The sequence below is a fragment of the Theropithecus gelada genome, chromosome 3 (genome assembly GCF_003255815.1).
Source record: "Theropithecus gelada isolate Dixy chromosome 3, Tgel_1.0, whole genome shotgun sequence".
Lineage (NCBI taxonomy): Eukaryota > Metazoa > Chordata > Mammalia > Primates > Cercopithecidae > Theropithecus > Theropithecus gelada.
The window spans coordinates 132,556,377-132,579,358 of NC_037670.1; the positions used below are offsets into that span (position 1 = coordinate 132,556,377).

Below are 22,982 nucleotides of genomic sequence, written 5' to 3' on the forward strand. Positions count from 1 at the left end.
AAACCAATTTTTGGACAGAAATTGTCAATTTTTTATGCTATCAAAGATAGTCAAATGAATAATACTTAAACAACTCTACAATTTAGACACATGCAAAACCAGAAAATCTTTTATAATATTTTTGATAATTTTCATTGAATCTCAAGATTTTCAGAATAACTTTAAAGTATGAAAAGAAGTGTTAATTCCTTTTCTAAATACTGTAATGCTCCATTTTGCTTTCTTTGTACATACCAAAATGTAAAATCTGTTGCTCAAACACAAAATAAATGCACTATTTAATAATTGCTTCGATTTCCTTGCTAGAAAATGTAAATCAATATGTGAACTAGAAAGTTATTTCCAGTAAATCAGGACCAGAACTCGAATTACATATATTTGTGTGTATACAGGTGCGTATGTCTGTGTATGCATATATGTATGTATTATATGTATGTGTACATATATATGTTTGTGCATGAATATATATATAATATATACAGTTGTAAATAGGAAACAACATTCTCTTGAACTTCAAATTCAAGTGTGGCAAATATTATGCTTACTCACTCCCGCCCTAAGATTTTAATATAAAGTTTTAAAAAGTTTCACATAGTTGAAAAATATCACAGTCCAATATGAACTACATAGCTGATTATATATCAGAATGAGAAATTACAAATAAGTGTTTGCATTAATCGGGTAAGATAGACACTCCATAGCAAGAAGGAAAAAGAAAGCATAAACTTAAAGATTTTTATTTCATGATGGTTATGATTATATGGATTTTATACATACCCATCTTACCTTCATCCATAGTTGTTACTGCCTCCTCTGTAATTTGACTTCCTGATCCTGCTGATGTTTGTGCATAGAAATAAAATTTATATCGAGTGCTGAAATTTAAATTTTTTAAAGTCCACCGTGTCTTGTTGGCAGGAATTTTTAAATCTACCAGAGGGCCTAATTCATGTGTGCTGTTAACTGTCAATAAGAAATAACAAACAAGTGCATTCTCCATTAATTGTGATAGGAATACTATTATAAATAAATACATCAACTAAAAATGTTCAACCTGGCTTACATTGACTTTTATAATCCCACTCACTCTTTGCCCAGCATAACTAAGTGATAACTTTTTAACAGCTCCTATACTATGTTCTATCATATCATATCATTATATCATATCACAAGGGGGAATATGTTCTCTACTGGCTAATAAACTAGAAGAATTTTGTGGTTGAATCACAGTAGAACTTTTTCCCCTGTGTTCTTGCAGGTGGAGTCGTATTGTTAAATAACCCCAAACATTTTTCTTCAGAGGACTTGTGCCAAAGGAACTATTTTCTATTTACAGAAAATGCATATCTGATTTAATGACAGCACTCACTTAAACTCCACCCCTAAAGGCCGTATTATTCTACAGATTACTTAATTTTTAATAATATATACATCATTTTTCTTAAAAAGTAAGATTTGAAGTTCTTTCTGAAGTAACACTTGAAGGTATATGTATATATTCTAAAGACATAAAGAAAAACTAGTTTGTATTTTCTGATAACAGTTAAGTATTTTTAAAACTGTATTTCTAGCTAGGCGCGGTGGCTCACGCCTGTAATCCCAGCACTTTGGGAGGCTGAGGCGGGTGGATCACGAGGTCAGGAGATAGAGACCATCCTGGCTAACATGGTGAGACCCCATCTCTACTAAAAATACAAAAAATCAGCCGAGCGTGGTGGCGGGCGCCTGTAGTCCCAGCTATTTGGGAGGCTGAGGCAGGAGAATGGCGTGAACCTGGGAGGTGGAGCTTGCAGTGAGCCGAGATCGCGCCACTGTACTCCAGCCTGGGTGACAGAGCAATACTCCATCTCAAAAAAAAAAAAAAACCTGTATTTCTAATGGAAAGTTAAACACCACATGTTCTGATTCATAGGTGGAAGCTAAGAAAAGTTCATGTCACAGAAGTAAAAAGTAGAACACAGGATCCCAGAGATAAAGGAAGGACAGGGGGAAGGCGAGATAGGGAGAGATCAGTTAAAGGATACAAAAGAATAGCTAGAAACAAAGACTAAGTTTTGGTGTTCCATACACAGCTAGAAGGAGGATATTAAATGTTTCCAACACAAATAAATGATAAATATTTGAGAAGATGAATATGCGAATTCCCCTGATCTGATCACTGTATGTACCCCATGATGAGGTACAATTATTTGTCAATTAAAATAATAAATAAAATAAAATAAAACCATATCTCCCCTTTTCTTCCTCCCAACAGCTTACTTGGCTGATACTTTAAGGTGTACTCTGTCAAAATGCCATTCGGGTGGCTCGGTGGATCCCATTCCAAAGTGAGAGAGTCCAGTGTTGGATTCACAATCTTCAAAGACGAGGGAGCACTGGGGACTTACAGGGGAGAACTTACAGTCAACACAAGGATTTCTGAATGTTTCAACATGTATTAAAGTGACATTTCACCGTGCTCACACGATTCAAGGTTTTGGGTTTCAGTAACTCATTCCTGATTCAGCTGAAAATACATTAGTACAAACCTGTGACAGGCACCCATTTAGTTATTCTCTTCCTTTTTCTCTCCTGTCATTTACATTTATATTCAATAAAACCATCCTCTCAAAACACATAATGACTTTGCCTTTAGATGGACTCAAACCTAATATTTTAAAAAGAGGCAGTCCTTATTTGACTCATGAATGGTGTCTTAATAGAAGCAAACTAGCTACCAAGTGAAATTATTCTAACCGGATCTGTGAGTGGAAGCAGCTGTGTTCTGGACCATTAAGGACTGTTTTCTCCAACAAACCAGGTGTCTCCAAACAGTCAGAATGCCCTGCCTGGTGGGCTTTGGGCCAGCACGCCCAGGTGCAGAGACGTTCTTATCCTGAGAGCTGACAGCTGCCCAGGATCTGGTGGTGAACAGACAAAAGCCCAACCTTGGCACACTCCTGGCCCTTGGGAAGGCCCGAGGGGTCTCAGGTTCTCTGTGGCAGAGGCTGGCAAATCACCAGAGGGAACATGTCTGCTCATCTTTTATTCAATTCCTCATGAGGATGATGGCTGGTGGCAGCTCTCTCTCACAATGGTTACCTCCCCTACCACTGCCCCTGGAAACGAACTAATGGAACCACTCTCCCTACTGTCACTCTAGCCAAAAACCAGAGAGTCAACCTGAACTTCCCTAACTGCCTCATTTCCATCATCTCCTCAGACACTAACTCCACTCCCTTAATCTAAACCATATCTATTTCTTCCTATCCCCATCTTCTTTGCCATTTTTCTGCTTTAGGCCCTCAGATGTCTTTGGCTGGTCCTGAAACCATGCCTGGCACATAATTCTAGGCTTCTAAGCTTCCCCAACCCAGTAAGTGGTTGTTTATTTTGCGGGGGATCACAGACCCTGTTAAGAATCTGATGATAGCCATAAACACTCCCTGGAAAAATATACACATATCTTGCGTACAATTTCAGGAGGTTCATGGAGCTCGTTCAACCCATTCATTGACTCCCTAAGGGACTTCAGTCCCCAGGTTAACAGCCTTTGGCCTGCAGGTTGGTCCATAGCACCCAAGACCATCCATGATCTGGGCCTTCCCTAGCTGACCTTCCTCCCTTTTCTTACCAGTTCTGGCCATGCAACTTGCAGCTTTCTGAAGGAGCCAGGCTATTTCATACCTTTCTGTCTTCAGACATACTTCTTCCTCTCTTCTTTTTCCTTCAATTCTCTGATCATCTCCTCTATGACACCTTTCCCTGAATCACCTAAAGAACCAGTGTGAGGCTTCACTTGTGAGAGCCTTGAGTAGGAAGAGCCCTGACTCTCTAAGGGACAGTGAGATTGAGGACAAAAACTTATAATGAGATGGGAGCTGGGACACAGGGTGGTTCTCAGAGGCTGCTGGGCAGCTGCTCGCATCATGAATCTTTCAATCAGCAGCCAGAGTGGGGTGCATCTTCTGTGAACTTCTTTTATCAAAAAGAGCTAAGCAATCTACAGAAGCTATCTGGCCATTGTCATAGTGGCATATGGTTGCAAAATTTAAAATAGATAAAGCTTATTTTATTGTCTTTTCCAATCTTCATTCTTTTTACCACATGGGCCCCTCTCTCCATCACCCACAAGGCTCCATTGTCCCTGTGTCCAAATTCCTTCTCCCCCGACTCCTGGATCAATATGTATTTGGTCCTCCCTTACTCCCTCCCTTGCAGTTGCCCATATCTGCAATGACTTTTCCCTCCTCTTCCCAATCCACTTGGTCAAGACTTGCAACTTTCTAACTCAGTTCAGCTTTCAAATAAATCAGAGAAGTGCACTAAGAAAAAAGCTACAGAAGTAAACTATAACTTATAGAAATATTTTCCTTTCCAGGTGTTTTTGTTAGGTTATCTAATTTGGTTCTCAGGCTTTTCAGATGAGGCTACTGACACTAAGAGAAGTTATGGAACCTCTTTCAGATCAGAAAGTTAATGATCCAAATAAACATCAAAGTAGCAAGGTTTCAGAGAGTGCGTGTGGAGAAAAATTTTAAGTCAAGGGAGAGGGCATTTCAGAGCAGCAATTTGGGTTCTGAAGCCTCCTACATACATTTAGGCCACATATGATCTGACATTTTGGTAGCTTTGTGTGTGCTGTGTTCATCTATGGGAATTTCAATCCCATTTGGCTTCCAGAATATACTTTGATCAGTAGCCCTTCTGTCAGGCAAAACCTCTCAGGCTATGCTATATGTTCCTGGGATCTTAGAGACGCATCCATTCCATACCTCCTTCTGGAGTATTAAAGACTCTGTCAGGGCTGGCTGGGCCCTCCCCTTTCCCATTGACCACTCGGACATTCAGTGTGTAGTGGCTAAAGGGCTCCAGCCCCGGCAACATGCCATGCGTCTTGCTGCCTTGGAAGGTGAGGATCTTTTTCTCAATGTGACGCCTGTTTCTTTTAGATGAACTCTGTGTCTTCCAATAGTAAATCTGAAACAGCAAGAACGAAAGTCAGGAATGCACAAAGGAGGAAACAAGATTCCTTATGCTCACAAAATTGAAATTGTTGTTTTTCCAGAAAATTCCCTTGGTATATTTTAGAAGAAAATTACCAACAAAACTGATGGATATTGATTCTGAGGCAAGAGGAATAGAAGCCCATAGATAATGAGGGAAATTAAATTATAGCCACATGACAAAGCTGGGCTACACTATCTTGTCGCAGGAGTCTAAGGAAAATGAAAACAGTGTGAGACCCATATGGTTTTCTCTAGAACATGAGGCAAATGGAGGACAATAGAATGTAAGTCTTTTACTTGTATAAAATATTCTAAAAATAAAAATTACTGCCCAATGTTTACATACTTTTCCAGAACACATGTTCACATACAATCTCTCATTTAGTTTAATCCTAAACACCAGAGTGAGGCTTTTATTACTGTCATTCATATGGTGCAGATGAACGTGTGGGCTACTAAGTGACTTTCACAGCCACAGAGCTATCAAGAGCCACAGGGGATCCTCCACTGAAAGTCTAGAGTTTTTCCACTAAATCAAATTGTATCACTTAGTTTAAAATACTCCTTTTTTTGTATTTGATTGCAGGCACAGGTTTTGGAGAGATGGGTAAGAAAGTATTGATTAATTTTGGTCACAAATCCAGAATTGTTGTTTATTAAGTTCTCTTAAATTCTTAGGAATTTAAAGGCATTTTCAAGAGACGTCAACATTTATACGGAATCTGGCAAAGCTGCGTGGGGAGCGGGAAAGATTGAACGTGATGTAGTACAAAAAGTGACCTCTAGGGGGCAGGCTAAACAAATCAAAGTAGTGATTGCTTGGCTGCCTATGCGTAACAAATCTCTATGAATCAGTGCTTCTCAAGAACAAAGATAATGGATATTTATGTTTCAGTACATCTCAAGAACAAAGATAATGGATATTTATAAGAATGACCTAGATGAGAGTATAAGGTCCTAAAGTATATTCTGAATTTTAAAATGCCTAAATGATTATCAGGATAATTTTGTGTGTTCACCACATGTGGTCCATATTGCTTTAAAGCTAGCTACAGTTGGTAATATTCTAGGTCGTTAAAAAATTAATTTTCCCCATTTTGTATACATACTTAGTTGGCAGAATGTTAGATCATCAGTGGGAAAAATGGAGAAAACTTTTTTTTTTCTTATTTTGGATGCAGTGAGATTTCAAGTCAACTCTGGCAGTGGCTACCTGAGGCAATGAGCCAAATGAACTTGTGACTTGTGAGTCCACAAGTTCACAAAGCAATGAACCAAATAAGCCCCACCTCCTGTGGTGTGCATGACAAGTGGCATTCGCTGCTGCCCTTACTAAAGAAAGCCACAAAAGCTCCCCCTTCACTTGCCCGATAGCCTTGTAGGTGTCCTCGGATACTTTTCAGAGGTACTGGGTCCCAGTGCACCTCCGCTAAGGTACTGTTCACCACATTTACACGCACGTTCCCGGGAGCCACCATTGGGACTAGGAAAAGGACAGGGAAGTGGTAGAAGCATCAATGTTATTTTAAATTTCATCCATAAATATCACTATCTCTAATAATTTTTGGCCTGAAGCATACTCCAGTCCTGTTCTATGGATTATTAAGGCTTGAACACAGATTTTGGGGTATCTGTTTGACTTTGTGAGAGATTTTTTTTTTTTTTTTTTTAAGAGATGGCATCTTGCTATGTTGCCCAGGCTAGACTCAAATTCCTTGGCTCAAGGGATCCTCTCACCTCAGCATCCTGAGTAGGAAAACGAGATTTTTTTAAAAGTACAATTGATCCTTGAACAACACAGGTTTGAACTGCATGAGTCCACTTACATGTGGATTTTTTTTTTCCACACAAATACAGTCAGCCCTCTACATCTGCAGGTTCTGCATCTACAGCCAAAGAAGATGGAAAACACAGTATTCTCAGGTGCAAAACCCACAGATAGGGAGGGCTGACTTTTTACATAGGCGGGTTCCATAGGGCCATCTGTGGGACTTGAGTATTTGCAGATTTGGGTGTCCAAGGCAGGGCGTCCTGGAACCAATCCCCTGTGGATACCAAGGGACAACTATACTGCAATCACCCTGAAAGTTCTGAACTTCTCTTTCTTATACAGCAGGCTATTTAAATTCAGAGAAGTCATGCAAAATAATTGCCACCTCCCTCCCTTGCAACCTGAATAGCTCTGGAAATGGCCTTGGCTTGCAAGTCTGTTTTGCTGGGGAAAAGTAGAAAGGAAACGGCATCACTTACGGTCTTCTCCAGAATGTCCCATGACTACAGCTGGCTCGGGGGCAAACCCCACGTCATTCAGGGCCTGAACTTTGATCAGATATGGAACAAAGGTTGGCGTGCCTGAGACAATATATTTGGATACATTTGCTACAACCACAGATGTCCATTCATCATCACCATCTTTCTGGCGCCAGCTAACTTTGTACTGAAGGCCTGGCCCATTAGATTCGAAACCATTCAAGGGCTACAAGAAAAGCCAAATAACCAGAGCTTATGACACAGATCAACTGCACAATCATTTACAGGAACAGCAAATTCAATTCCCAGACCTACAGAAAGTGATCACTGAAATACTAAAACACAAGCTATTAACCATTTTCTCCAGGAACCTTCTATCAACTGTGCATTTGCAATGAGATTCAAAGCTTGTTTGGGATCAACATTTCAAAGTTCGTAAATTACTATCTTGATGCAATAAACACCATATAAACCTTTCAAACTCTGGCTCTACAGTCAAGGATGGTGATTCTTCAGACATTTCGGTCACATAGAATCCTTTATATATTCCTGTTTGTGCAATAGTACATCATTGTCCATTTTACTTGCAGATGGAAACTTATGGACTGTTTTCCTCTTTATTAAAAAAAGGCTAGCCTGTCATTCTGTTGTTTCTACATGTTTGTATAAATATATGTACATATATGCATACATGTCTAAGTATGCATGTACGGATCTATCTAAAATAGGTTTTGAATTATGAGTAAATATATGTTAATTTTCCAAATCCAGAAAACACAGACAAGCTTTCCCCACTAAAGAAGTTGACTGCTGGGAATGGCTTGGTGCATGTCTTCCAGGTGGTTCTTTTTTTTTTTTTTTTTTGAGACGGAGTCTTGCTCTGTCACCCAGGCTGGAGTGCAGTGGCGTAATCTCGGCTCACTGCAACCTCCGCCTCCTGGGTTCAAGCGATTCTCCTGTCTCAGCCTCCTGAGTAGCTGGGATCACAGGCATGCACCACTACACTCGGGTAATTTTTGTATTTTTAGTAGAGATGGGGTTTCACCATGTTGGTCAGGCTGGTCTCAAACTCCTGACCTCATGATATGCCCGCCTCGGCCTCCCAAAGTGCTAGGATTACAGGCGTGAGCCACTGGCCCCGGCCCCAGCCCCAGGTGGTTCTTTATGATAGCTAGCATTTTTTTGAGCACGTGTATCCGCTAGGCACTGTTCTAGGTGCTTTATATGTATTAGCTCCTTTAATACTGTGAAACTGGTTCTATTATTATTCTCATCACACATGTGCCTAACAGAGATGTTCAACAACTGGCCTAAGGTCACAGAGTTAGTAGCAGAGCTGGGATTTGTACCAAATCATTTTGACTCCAGAGCTCAAGCTTTTAACAACTACATAATGCTGCCTCTTAAGTACAGATATATATGTATCTTTATATATATATATTTTTCCCCCAGAAATAGGTGAAATGAGATTTTAATGTAGATATTATTTTCAAACAACTTTTTTTTTTCACTCTAAAAAATAGCGAATAAATTTGAAGGCATCATAGCTCACCTTCCATGTAATCACCAAATTATCAGGCTCTGATCCCAGTCCTTCCACAGCTGTGGGATTTTTATCTGGTTCTGGAAGTTAAGCAGCCACACATGCGTAAGCTTTGGTCTTTTGTGAAAAGTGGAAAACTTTTTTATTTCATTTTGCACCCTAGAAGTCCTGCTTTCCCGCTTTACCTGAGGCTTTCGTCAAATATTGCTCAGAGGCCTCGCTGGGCAAGCTCTTCCCAATGCTGTTCACTGCCATGACGCGGAAGGAGTAGTTCACGTAAGGAGACAGCTTCAGCTGGGCTGTGGTCTGTGTTCCAGAAACTTCAGTTTGGTGGTGCCACAGTCCTGGCTCGTGCATTGTATCTTCATATTCGATGATGAATTCTGGTCACGACACACACACACCCAACCCAAGACCGTGAATTCAGTCAACCCAGGGGTAGCTGGGTAGCTGCTAGCTATAACTAACAGGGCAACCCAACACAAGCAACCAAACATGAATTATTTTACTTTCAAGAAAAATGCCATTAAAATATTTTGATTTCAGAGTTATCATTATCCTCAATACTTAAGCACACATAACATTTTAGTGGAAAATGGCATCTCACTGTATTTAATTTCTCCTTTTACAAAAAAAAATTTGACCACCTTTTCATATATTTAAACTTTTTAGGGATACATGGATTAATTCTTAACAGTTTTAGATTTTACCAGACCTGGTATTCTTTCTCTAGCATGCTGAGTTTAGTTACTTAAAACTGTTTAGAATTAATCCATATATCCCTAAAAAGTTTAAATATATGAAAAGATGATCAAATTTTTTTTCATAATAGTGTAAATTAAATTAAATATAGTCAGTGCCATTTTCCACTAAACATATTGGCAATTAAGTCCACTAAACACACTGGCAATAATCAAAGGTTTAACACACTTTGTTGATATGACACAAGGAATCAAGCATTCTCTGACTTTGTAGGAAGTGTAAGTTGGGACAACTTCTATATAAGACAATTTAGAAAATCTGTCAATATTTAAGGCACATACTAAATTTTACTTCTAGCAATTTATTTTGAATAAATGGGCTCACACAAATGGCTCAAACACACATGAGAAAGAATTTACATTGCAGTGTTATTTGCAATTGAAGCAACCTAATTGCAAACAACCTAAACATCCATCAACAGGACACTGACTAAACAAATTACACTATATCCACACAATGGAATACTCTGCAGCTGTTAAAAGTGACTGTCGGCCAGGTGCGGTGGCTCACACCTGTAATCTCAGCACTTTGGGAGACCCAGGTGGGTGGAGTCCAGGAGTCTGAGACCAGCCTGGGCAACAAAACCCCATCTCTACAGAAAATTAGCTGGGTGTAGTGGCGTGCAACTATAGTTCCAGCTATTGGGGAGGCTGAGGTGGGAGGATCACCTGAGCCCAGGAAGTCAAGGCTTCAGTGAACCATGATCAAGCCACTGCACTCCAGCCTGGGCAACAGAGTGAAACTCTGTCGAGAGAGAGAGAGAGAGAGAGAGAGAGAGAGAGAGAGAGAGAGAGAGAGAATAGGGATGTTCCATACGTACTGAAATGGAATGATTTCTAAAGTGTATTGTCAAGTGAAACCAAGCAGGATATGGAATCATGTGTGCTAGATACTATGCTTGTGTAAATGTAAAACAAAATTACTGTAACAAATAAACAGACATATTCACTTGCATATAAATGCATACTACCTCTCAGAGAATATAAACCAATAATACTGGTGTGGCCAGAGGAGCCAGGAGACAGGGGCAGGAGGAAGACATACTTTTCATTGCATACCCTCTGCATCTACTAAAATTCTGTGGTATGTACACATTTTACCCTTGTAAAATAATAGGTAGTTGGATATTCACTGATTGCCTACTATGGGCCAGGTACCATGATATGCACGGTAAACACAAAGATAAACTAAAACTATTGTATGTGTTGCAGTGGTTCGAAACTAAGTCCTTGGAGTTCTTCTTTCAATCCACATTCATCTTTGGGTGATCTTCAGTCCTATAAATGGATGACTTTCACATTTACATCTGTAGCCCAGACCTCTTCCCTGAACTGCAGACTCAGAAAGTCCAATTGTCTGCTCGACAATTCCACTTGGTTGTCCATGACAGCATCTCAAACTGGATAGTACCAAAACTAATTCTAATCTTCCTCTCCAACTGATAGTGACAACCCAGGTCAAAACCTGGAATCCTTCATATTTCCCTACTTCCTCCACACTCTTGGTAGTACAGTGGCCTGTACCATTAAGATATATCAAAAATCTGACCATTTCTCAGTCTATTCCAGGCCACCCTCATCTCTTGTGTGAATTATCACATAACCTCTTAATTCAGTAGTTCCCAAACTTTCTCGGTTTTATGGTATACTTAGTGTCTCTGTAATTTATTTTTCATGGCTCCCTTAGGCCAAAAGAATTACCTAATGTTTTCATGTATTAAGTAGCTAGATTCATACAACTTGATATATATTTATATCTTAAATAAATGTAAACAATTTAAATTTTAAACAATTTTAAATCTATTTATATCTTCACAATGTAAAGCTTCTCTTATATAAGTTCTCAAACCTTGTAAACAGATTGGACACCACCTTCCACATTTCCTATTCCCCACTGATTTCCATGTGGCACTTGCTTTTTATCACAGCAAACACTTTGCAGAGATAACATTATCACAAAATGACATGGGATATAAAGTTGAACCTGTAATCTGCCTCAAGCTAATTTCATGTGATGTTTGACAGATGTCACTGTTTTTTTTTTTTTTTTTTTTTTTTAAATATCGGAATTCAAAAGTTAAAACTTTAAGATTATTCCAAGGAAGGTACCCCTGTGAATTCACTGAGGTACCACAGGGCACTTCAGTGCACAGTTTGGGAACCATGGTCTTACCCAGTCTCTCTGCTTCCCCTCTTGTTCTTCTATACACTATTTTCAATAGACAAGCCAGAGTTATTCATTCATCACTCCTCTGTTAAAACCTCCAAGGCTTCCCCATCCTCACAGTGGCCTACAGAACCTTGCACAATTCCCACTCCACACACCCACCACCTAACTCTTTGCCTCTTTGACCTCCTCTCCTCCTTCACTTTCCCTTGGTCATTTCGCTGCAACCACACAGGCATCCTAGCAGGCATGCCCTGTCTTAGGGCCTTTGCTCTTTTCCTTTGCTCTTGCTGTAAAGTTCTTCCCCTAAACAACTGCATAGTGTGCTCACTGACCTCCCTCGCCTGTCTTGATGGATGTATTCAAATGTTCTTTTCTTAGTGTGGCCTTTCCTATTCACACTATTCACAATTATACCCCTAGCTCCACATCTCTTTCTGCTGATTTGTTTTTTGCATGCCCTAAACACATATAAACACAATCATATGTATGAGTTTGAGTCCTGTAGGAAGCAAAGGCTAAGACAGAATTAGAAGTGCAAGAGGTGACCAGGCGCAGTGGCTCCCGCCTGTAATCCTAGCACTTTGGGAGGCCGAGGTGGGAGGATCACAAGGTCAGGAGATCGAGACCATCCTGGCTAATACAGTGAAACCCCATCTCTACTAAAAATGCAAAAAACAACAAAAAAGGTGGCAGGTGCCTGTAGTCCTACCTACTCGGGAGGCTGAGGCAGGAGAATGGCATGAACCCGGGAGGCGGAGCTTGCAGTGAGCCGAGATCGCACCACTGCACTCAAGCCTGGGCAACAAGCGAGACTCCGTCTCAAAAAAAAAGAAAAGAAAAAAGAAAAAAAAGAAGTGCAAGTGGTCTATTTGGGAAAATGTCCATGGAAGAAAAATGGGAGAGGAAGCAGGGAAGCCTGAAGGAGGGAAGACCCTCAGAACACAACGCTGGTCTGACATCTGTAACAGGAAGAGGGGGAGGGAAGGAGGAGTGAGTAGTAGGAGCCTCAGACTACACTATAGTATAGCTCTGAGATAGTCTCAGCCAGGTCAACCAGGAGCCCAGAGTACAGTCTGCACAGGAGAAGAGTTCTGTATTAGGCACGTGTGACCTCTGGGACCTTTGCTGTGCCCAGTCACTGGAGCACCCCAAGGAGTGTGGCCTCATGTGAACCCTGCAGTGGAGCCTTAGAGAAGGAGAAGTAGATGGAGGCTGTCAGTTAACACTCCTTCCAGCAGGTTCGCTCTTGAAGGTAGATCTGAGTCTCTGCATGTGTGCATGTATATACATATTTTTACATGCAGATATAATGACATTATATTTAATAATGTATTATTAATTTTATTTATGTCCTCATCTAAAATATAAGCTCTATAACCACAGAGATTTTTGACTATTTTGTTTTAGAACAATGTCTGGCACTCAAAATATCTGTAGGCACTCAAAAATATCTGTTGAATGAATGAGTAATGAATGAAAGAGTAGAAATGCCTTGAAATCTAATGATATTATTTTAATATAGGCACAAAGAGTCTCCAAGTCAACTAACCAGCTAACTCCAGCTAATGTACAAAATGAGCTAGAAGACTGGGCCTGGATGAATGTGTGTTCTGATCAAGTACAATGAACACACAAGTAGGGAAAAGAGCACCATTAAACAACACAAGATAGAGGGGAGGCTTTTGTTAAACTTTAGTGGAAATATTCTACTTTACCAGGAGATGCAATACATCAACACACCTGTCATTTGAGAATCATCTTAGGTAGTCATCAGAAAGGAATTTAGTCTTCCTGCAGTATATGCCTGAAGGTAATAATGTATTTCAGGCATGTGACCTGATTGTGTCTGCCTCTTAAATATCTCTTTGGTTTTACAATTAAATTTCTAAGCTTACGTATAGTCTAATTTTATTATGCTCTTCTAGTATCCTTATGATATTGTCTTTCATTATCTTATTTCCTAGGCCTAGGCTTATGTCACCAAGGTGAGAAGCTCACATTGTTGAACGGGCAACTTTGTAGCAGGGACTAATGGAAAGAAAGAGACCTAGGTTGGAAGTTAAGGTAGAACCTGTTATCTCCACCCAGTTCTGTTACCAACAGTGGGTTGAAAAGTTACTTTACTCATCAAGTCTCAATTTTCTAATATGAAGACAGGGCTCTTCAGCACTTGTTCCTCCTAACCTTTTCTCCCAGAAGAAATGGGCAAAATAAACTAACTTAAGGTGTATCTTCCTATGTGGTAGATATTTAAAGTGATTTTTATGGATCTTAAACACAAATGACAGTGTATCTGATTAATCAACTTCTTCAGCAATTAAGTGGTGTCCTATTCTATAAGGTGTAACCAGGAATAATTTCAGCTTTGAAGAGAGGAAGGATATAAATAAATATTTTTGTTCTATCAGTAACAAAGCAGAGAATCCCAGTAAATACCTTTGTGAGGAAATTTAGTTGACTGTTACAAAGTGCTTCAAACATAGCCATTTAGTTGATCAGTAATAGAGCAAATAATACCACATACTTGTAATGGGGCTATTGTTGTCATCGCCTGGGGTCCATGACAGTTGAACACTTTTGTCAAGTTGATCTGTCAATTCTAAGTCAAAGGGAGGATTTGGGACATCTGTAGACCAAAGATACACACATCATGGTCACCCATCCATCATTAAGAGGCTCTCCTTTACTCATGATACTATTCACAGAGGGGACATCTTAAAGACACAGCACACTTGATAGTCAATGGGCATGCAACTGAAAGGAAATGTGCACAGCTGAGGTTGCTGGGAACACAGGAGCACACCCAAGATAATCCATCAATGAGTTCTGCTCACTTGTTTTTCAAAGGAAATGAAAACATTTGTAACCAAACCCAGTGAAGCCGACACATGTGGTTCATCAGCACTCTCAGCGTTTCTTCTCATAAACATGAATGGGCACAAACATGAAAAATAATAAGCTTAATTTCTAATACATGGGAAATAGAGAATAGCAACTGCTGAAAAAAGAAATATAGGCAAATAAAAGGTGCTGTTTAAAGAAAATTCAAATGTTCTTTCTGAAACATGCTGAATAACAGATTTTGGGGCTCTGAAAGAATATTTATATTTGCAAAAGAATCCTGACATAGATGCTATGGAGGTAGCCCTCAGCATGCATAAGCGTGTTTACTCCCAGAGGACAACAGTGTATAGACAGACACATGTTGGGATGAAGGTGTCCCAGAAGCATGTCTGCCTCTTCTAATGGTGCTTCTGAGATCCAGAGAGTTACCGTTCTCCCCAGGCCTTTATCTGACCTTGCTCCTAGGAATAACTCTGGCTCTTAGGGGACCAGAGACCATATAAACATCTGTGCTTTTTTTTCTTATCAGTCATATAACAGTAAATGTCTACAAAGCACAGGTTTTATATTGGATAATTAGATACAATATTAATAATATTGTGCAAAATCAGCTGAGATTATGCCAAAAAATTGATTTTTGTATTGATGTGCTGAATAAAGATGAAGGTTCTCTAAATAAAAAGATTTCTGGAAATGATTTTTGACTTGTTTTCCAGATTCTAAAAAGCCACACAACATGAATGTACCCCTCCTTTTGGTCTTTCTTGAGTGATTTGCCTTTTGTCAACACATGGTGAGTTGGTTTTCTCTGATATAAAAGTTAAATGTTCTAAATATCCATTTTTCTCCATATACATTTCTTGAAAATGGAATCCCAAAACAAGATTTATTTTTCCCAAACAATTTTAATAAATTGAGGTGAAAACCTAATTTGCAGAATGATATTAGAAATAGCTTTTTCATTCTGTAAAATGCGAATGATGGCTTTTGAAAAAGCACTATGCTACTTTACAAGGAAATTGCATCAAAGAGGGATTTTATCAAACAAAGTGATTTTATAATAGCACATGAACTACTTAGAAACAACTGGCAACGAACTTGGTGAAAAATCTAGGGTTATGATGAAGAAATGATTCATTGTCAGCAAATGGATGACACAACGTAACAACTGACAGAGCCCTTTTCCTTAAGAAACACAATTATGTGACACAGAAAAGAAAGTTATGAATATTTTCTGCAAATGTGAAATTGTTTGACAGAAAATAGAGAAAGAAGACTCATATTAGTTTACCGTAAACGGGAGCTGGAGTTGGAGTAGGAGCTAGAAAGGACATTAATATAAAGGATTTTAATCAAAATTAGTAATGGAAAGATACAAGATAGCACAAGATGACAAAGATTGTACATTATTCAAGTTTATAAAATTAAGCCCCATGCTTAGCTGTGAGACACAGCATTGATAAACATGCAGTAACAATTTAGGAAAAAAACCTTCAATTTTAGATACAAGTAGATTATTTCTCCTTATTTTATTACAAAAAAGGTTACTAATGTGCATATCCACCATTTCACCCAGTGCTGCTACACAGAATATTTATACTGAAATTATTGCCTCCAAGACATCTTTCAAAGAAGAAAAACATGGGTACGAACTCACCCATGCATATTAACAAGCAATTATTTGATATTTACAATTTTTATCTTATTTTTTCTTTTCAACCAAATGCAGGGAAGGCAGTTGTGCTATTTTTGTTCCCGTTCTTACCAACAACGCTAAGCACAGCGCTGGCGGAGACGCTGTCCAGAGTGGTGTTGGCCACACACGTGTAAGTCCCGCTGTCATTGTCACTGACATCAGCTATCACCAGATGATCCTTGTCAACAGTGAACCTGTGGATAGAATGCATTCAGAGCAGCTGAAACAGACATGCAGCCATACCCTATAATTGCTTCACTGGCAGGAAAGAAACTGTAAATTTGATAAAGGAGAAAGATGGTAAACGTTTTCTAAAGTTAGAGCAAAATACCCGTTAAGAATGATTAAAGTTGAAAAACAATGAGAATTAATTAGAATCTTGGGTTAGAAGGGATAAGTCCTCTGGTACGGTGTTTTTCAACCAGGCCTCTAGAACACGGGTCTGCAAACCCTGGGCCAAGAACTGGGTACTGTTCTGTTAGGAACCGGGCTGCAGAGGGGACCACTGCTCTAGAGGGTGTGGTGGGACTTTCCTTAAGGCCCCAGGGGAATGGGGTGAGTGAAGCTGAGCTCCACCTCCTGTCAGATCAGTGGCAGCATTAGATTCTCACAGGAAGGTGAACTCTATTGTGAACTGTGCAAGCGAGAGATCTAGATTGTGCTCTCCTTATGACAATCTAATGCCTGATGATCTGTCACTGTATATATTACATGTAATAATATATACATGTATATACATATTACAACGTAATAATAATAGAAATAAAGTGCACAATAAATGTAATGCACTTGAATCATCCTGAAACCATTGTGCCCCCACCCTGTCCATGGAAAAATTGTCTTCCATGAAACCAGTCCCTGGTGCCAAAAAGGTTGGAGACCACTTCACTGCTCTAGAGGGAGAGGAAGGAGCTTCCTTAAGTTCCCAGCAGAATGAGGTGAAGGATAGTTCCAGCATTATCCTTACTAAAGGGCTTTACTAAGGCTTTTGCTGCCAAGAAACATTGGAAAACCACTCATTCAGTTCAATTTCTATCAAAGTATATATTTTAAATACTTCATTACTTACTGCAGAAAATCATGTCATTTTCTTACATGTATAAACTCCCATAGGAGAAATTAAATACAAATAATAATAATTTGCTTTATCACTAGAAACAGGAAGATTTAGATGAACAATCTCTCAAGAGTTTTCTACAGGGAACTTGTGGGCATGAAAAATTGCTCAGTAGATCAAAAAATTAATGTATGGAGGATTCATGTATTATTTTAATGAAGCTGTATAAGTCATAAACTGTCTTCTCAGTTAATTTCCAAGTAAAAGCTTCAGCCAGTTAACCTGATGGCCCTTTCTTTATGTTTCCTTTTAATCTTTTTTTTAAGTCAGGGTCTCACTCTATCACCCAGGCTGGAGCGCAGTGGTGCAGTCATGGCTTACTGCAGTCTCAATCTTCTGGGCTCAGGTAATTCTCCCACCTCAGCCTTCCAGGTAACTGGGACCACAGGTGTGAGACCACCACACTCGGTTATCCTTTTCATCTTTATCAACTCAACAAATAAAATTGACTAGTTCAAACATAAAATTAGATGGAGACTCTAGGCACATAAAAGAGAAGGCCACAGAGTTCTTCTGGGGTCATTAACAAGCAATAGGGCAATATTTAGACAGCACAACTTTAGGTCAGCTGCAGGTGAACCATAGAAACGATTTTAACCAGAATACAGCATTCCTTCTAATAGAGAGTGAGGCCTATAGCCACTCTGCTAAAACTCACACATTCTACTCTGTACTACTATGTCAAATGGAGGGTCTCATCTGGAAAATGCCATGACATTTCTTCCATTCTTAACTACATCTGCAGTATGCTTGGGTTCTTTTAAATTCTCTACCTGTTTTTGTTTTTCCTTCCCCTTTCACTGGCTTTAGGTAAAATCAAAAGAAAAACTCCCTATCCAAATAAAAATGAGTGTCTTTTAAAATACTGACAAGGATTTGAGCAGTCTTCTGTGATTAAACAGGTCATATTTCTGCTTTTTTGTAGAATGGTAATGAAAACATCTGTTGAAACTTCACTGTTTAAGGTATAAAACAATGGATGCTGTCCAAGGCCTGAGGGTTTTATCCCATCCTGAATTACACAAGAGACCAGCACGCAAAGATAGACCAACATTCTCAGGGTCCTATTTCGATCACATGATACCTTCTTGGGTAGATACATTTTACAGTAGGGAGAAAATGCATATATCTCTATTTTGGAGACAGCAGACTTCAGAAACTAAAAACATCACCATAATTGACTACATAGTAGACCTTTAGTTCAAGAATACCTTAAAGAAAGAATGAAGAGAAAGAAAAGAAATCGTCTTCAAATACCTTTCATCACTGGGCAGTTCCCTATTGTCCTTCAGCCACAGGACAGTGAGGGTTAAGGTGTAATCATGTTTCACTTTGCATTCAAAGGACACCATGCTCCCTCTTTGCACAACTGCATATTCGGGCTGTTTAATGATCCATGTAGGATCTGAAATGTAAAGTTATCATTATCCATTTGGCAAAGCTGGAGAATTTGTTCAAAGTCCTTTAAAAATTTAAAAAACACATTACCTCTGCCTTACCTTTGATTTCTAAGTGAACTTCATTCTTTGCCATCCCTAATTTATTCCTTGCAACACACGTATAAGTTCCCGTACTGTCCTTTTGGGCCACAGGAATTTCCAAAGTTCCATTTTCATGTAAAACATAAATATCTTCATGAAGAGCACTTCCTTTAGCTCCTTTAAACCTTCATTACAGAAATTATTACAATGAGAATAAAAACACATCATATTTTGAAGTCAGACATAAAATGCCATATTCAAGGTCAACATGACCATGATGAATGTGAAAGTTACAAGGCTAGAAGGATTGTACTTTTTAAAGTATAAAGAGGAAAATATTCAGGGGAGGGAAAAAAGAGCATGTATGTCAGAGAGGAGAAACGGATGAAGCAAACTATGTGTGAATCTGTTACCTTCACTAGGAAAAGCATCTGCATAAGCATCCATTTTTGTTCTCTGGGGTTGAGGTAGGGGCCTGGGGAAATGTTCCTTTAATCTTAACCCTGCATTTATTCTGACCTCAGTAGCTGGAACTTAGCACGGACCTGACAGTTGATCAGTAAAGAATGTTCCAGTTTTCTTCCAGTCATTCTTTCTGAGCCATTGCTTATCCACCCTAGCCTTGTCTCTTTCAGCTAAAGTAAACAAGCTAGGTGAGGACTTAAACCTTGGGTGGCATATGAAAGGGGATGCTTTGAAGCAGGGAGTGAAAGAACATGGGAGAGCCTGGCTGGATCCAAGTCAGGAAGATCTGGTGCAAGAAGTACTCAGGAGAAACAATGGTAATAACAAATTCTGCTTTGGAAAGCTTATAGAACCCTCCACTATCCCACAGGATATTTTATTATCAAGGAATATCCCCTAACTAGTCCCTCCAGCCACTACTCACAAAATCCCAGGGGATGTTCATGGCATTGTGAAATATAGCAGCCTTAAAAAAAAATCATTCACATGTAGATCTGTGCTTGATAGAGTATGCTGCTAAACAGATTATACACGTGAAAGTATTTAACATAGAGCCAGTAGTCAATAAGTATTTGTGAAATAATGAATGAATTTAATAATTAACAGTGTAGGCCAAGCACAGTGGCTCACACATACACTCCCAGCACTTTGGGAGGCTGAGGCGGGTGGATTACCTGAGGTTACGAGTTTGAGATCAGCCGGGCCAACATGGTGAAATCCCCTCTCTACTAAAAGTACAAAAAATTAGCCAGATGTAGTGGTGGGCACCTGTAGGCCCAGCTACTCTAGAGGCTGAGGCAGGAGACATACTTGAACCCAGGAGGTGGAGGCTGCAGTGAGCTGTGATTGTGCCACTGCACTCCAGCCTGGGTAATGAAGTGAGACTCTGTCTCAAAAGAAAAAAAAATTAACAGTGTAATGGATTGTGCACCACCTTTCCCTGTTTGTTTTTTGAATAAAACCCAACATATTTAGAATATGAAGGCTTTAGTGAACATCTGAAGTACTGAAAAACACATAGAGCTGCTACTTACCATTCTATGGTTGGGAGAGGAGACCCAAAGAAGGCACAGTCTAGTAAAGCAGGCCTGTTTGCAATGACCTGGTAGAGTGTGTTTGCAGGTGTGAGGATTCGTGGTGGCTCAGCTATAAATATTTTTAAAAGGTAAAGTAATATTAGAATACATTTTAGGACTACATTTTATTGTATTTTGTTTTAAGGTCATTAAAGTTTATGGTAAAGCACAAGCAACCTATCTCTCTCCTTATGTTCTCTATCAGGCATAATGCTGCCAGTCACTCAAGGCAGAAAAATACATTTTTTCCTCCCTCTACCTCCTGCCCCACTTCTTGCTCAGGCGTCATTTTAGTTGCTGATTTACTGTGAGTCCATTGCAGTCAGGGAATGAGACTTTTTATTGTTTTATCCCCAGCACAGTGTCTGGCACAAAAATAACAGCCAAGTATATTTTTGTTGAATGACTGACTCATCATAACCCTAGTGGATGGGAATAGTGAGAACACATAAGCTGGCAGAAAGAAGCAGAGTGATGAGTGTGATGACTAAAAAAATGGAACCACAGAAACAAAAACAAAAATAGACAAATGCGATTCCACCAAACTAAAAAGCTTGCATAGCCAAGGAGATAGTCAACAGAGTGAAGAGACAAGCTATGGAAGGGGAGAAAAAATTTGCAAACCATATATCTGGTAAGGGGTTAATACTAAAATAAATAAAGAACTCAAATAATTTAATAGTAAGAAAATGAATAACCTGGTTAAAAATGCGCAAGGCATTGGACTAGACAGTTCTCAAAAGAAGATACACAAATGGCCAACAGGTATATGGGAAAATGCCCAACATCACCAATCATCAGATAAACGTTAATTAAAACCACAATGAGATATTATGTCACACCTATTAGAATGGCTATTATCAAAAAGAGGAGATCTAAGTTTTGGCAAGGAGGTAGAGAAAAGGGGACACTTAAACACTGTGGGAGGGAATATAAGTTAGTATAGCCATTATGGAAAATACTATAACGATTGTTTATACTGTTTATACTCAAAATATTAAAAATAAAACTACCGTATGAGCCAACAATCCTATTACTGGGTATATATCCAAAGGAAATGAAATCAGTATGTTGAGATATTTGAACTCCCTTGTTCATTGCAGTATTATTCACAATAGCCAAGATATGGAATCAACCTAAATGCCCATCAATGAATGAATGGAATAAAGAAACTGTGGCATATACACACAATGGAATAACATCCAGCCTTAAAAGAGAAGGAAATTCTGTCATTTCCTTCATGTCATTCATGTCATGATCATATGAATGAACCTGGAGGACATTATGTTAAGTGAAACAGGCCAGATACAGAAAGACAAATGTGGCATGCTCTCCCTTATATGTAAAATCTAAAAATGCCGAACTCATAAAAGTAGAGCTGAAAAAGGAACAAGCAGCCAGAAGTGCTTTCTCAACATCCACCAAAATCTTAACTGCTTAGCTCTTCATGGGATTAGTGACCTTCATTTCAAGCATATGCACATGTACCCTAGAACTTAAAGTATAATAATAAATAAATAAATAAATAAATAAATAAATAATAAAATTTTTAAAAAAAGAAAAATACTAAGTATTGGTTGGCTTTCTGATGGTAATTTTGTTTGAAAAGGAAGCATATTAATTTTAAAGGGTTGAAGTATAATTCCCTGGCACCACGAAAACAATTCTCACAAAAATTTTTAACAAATGTGGTATTTTGGTAGTTTTGTTCAATATAAGAAATACAGTGTTCACATAAACCAATTATTTGAGAATATATTTCAGTACATCATACTTTGTAAAATATATTTTTATAAATAAAACAAATGTACATCCATTACTTGGATAAAGACCAAGCAGTATGATTAATGGTTTAGTTTTAAAAAATCAGAATCATTAAATTGCCATTCAACTTGTCAATTTCTTACAACGGAAGAGCAGTAATAATTCAGTTACTAATAGCAGACAAATACTATTTTCCTTTTGAGGGTTTGACACTTAGTCTAACCATCTGTAAATGGAACAGCCTATTTGACTAGTTCTACAATGAAAAATTTGCCATTATAAAAACTGTGTTATGGAAGAACATTAAGACTGCAATATTCTTTAGGGCAAGGTTTATATCTTTTCATCCTTTATAGCTCCGAGTTCTCTGCATTGCACATAGTAGATGCTCAATGTATTTTTGCTGATTGAACAGAAAATAACAGCAGTCATTAATTTAATTTGCCATGTCTTTAATAAAAGGAGAGCTTACCCAGCACATTTACAAATGCATTTGCCAGTAAATATCCATATTCATTAGAGGCATTGCACTGATATACTGCACTTGATCTTTCTTGAACATTTGAAAAAATAATGGTATCGCCATCTATTTTTCTGCTGGGGTCATCAGGGGCAACTGTTTGGATGTAAAAATAGAAAGCATTTATTCCTATTTGCTTAAAAGATGTATATTAAGCTTGTAAAATCAGTAGGACATAAAGATTGATCTAAGTATATGCAGTAAGAATAAGACTAGAATTAGGCAGAAACCAGAAAATTTTCCTTCTCAGAATTGAGTTATATATTAGCAAGAGTATGTGCTCAATGTTCATTTAGTCTTAAGTCGA

General features: G+C 38.7%; 1 protein-coding gene across 7 annotated transcripts in view; it reads right to left on the bottom strand.

Annotated features, from left to right (window-relative positions):
* Window positions 1-22,982, bottom strand: part of NRCAM (neuronal cell adhesion molecule) — a 306,610-nt gene that overhangs the window by 27,531 nt on the left and 256,097 nt on the right. For 5 of the 7 annotated variants that reach the window (XM_025379924.1, XM_025379923.1, XM_025379921.1 and 2 more), the window contains 14 exons: window positions 22,628-22,771; window positions 20,350-20,461; window positions 18,869-19,035; window positions 18,627-18,774; window positions 16,322-16,446; window positions 15,848-15,877; window positions 14,237-14,338; window positions 8,967-9,164; window positions 8,791-8,861; window positions 7,239-7,464; window positions 6,356-6,471; window positions 4,755-4,959; window positions 2,260-2,382; window positions 787-963 (listed from right to left, as the gene is read on the bottom strand). In XM_025379924.1, the coding sequence (XP_025235709.1) occupies window positions 787-963; window positions 2,260-2,382; window positions 4,755-4,959; window positions 6,356-6,471; window positions 7,239-7,464; window positions 8,791-8,861; window positions 8,967-9,164; window positions 14,237-14,338; window positions 15,848-15,877; window positions 16,322-16,446; window positions 18,627-18,774; window positions 18,869-19,035; window positions 20,350-20,461; window positions 22,628-22,771 (1,944 nt within the window). Of the gene's footprint in view, window positions 1-777; window positions 964-2,259; window positions 2,383-4,754; window positions 4,960-6,355; window positions 6,472-7,238; window positions 7,465-8,790; window positions 8,862-8,966; window positions 9,165-14,236; window positions 14,339-15,847; window positions 15,878-16,321; window positions 16,447-18,626; window positions 18,775-18,868; window positions 19,036-20,349; window positions 20,462-22,627; window positions 22,772-22,982 lie in introns of all 7 variants that reach the window. The other 2 variants (XM_025379928.1, XM_025379925.1) reach the window with 2 other exon arrangements.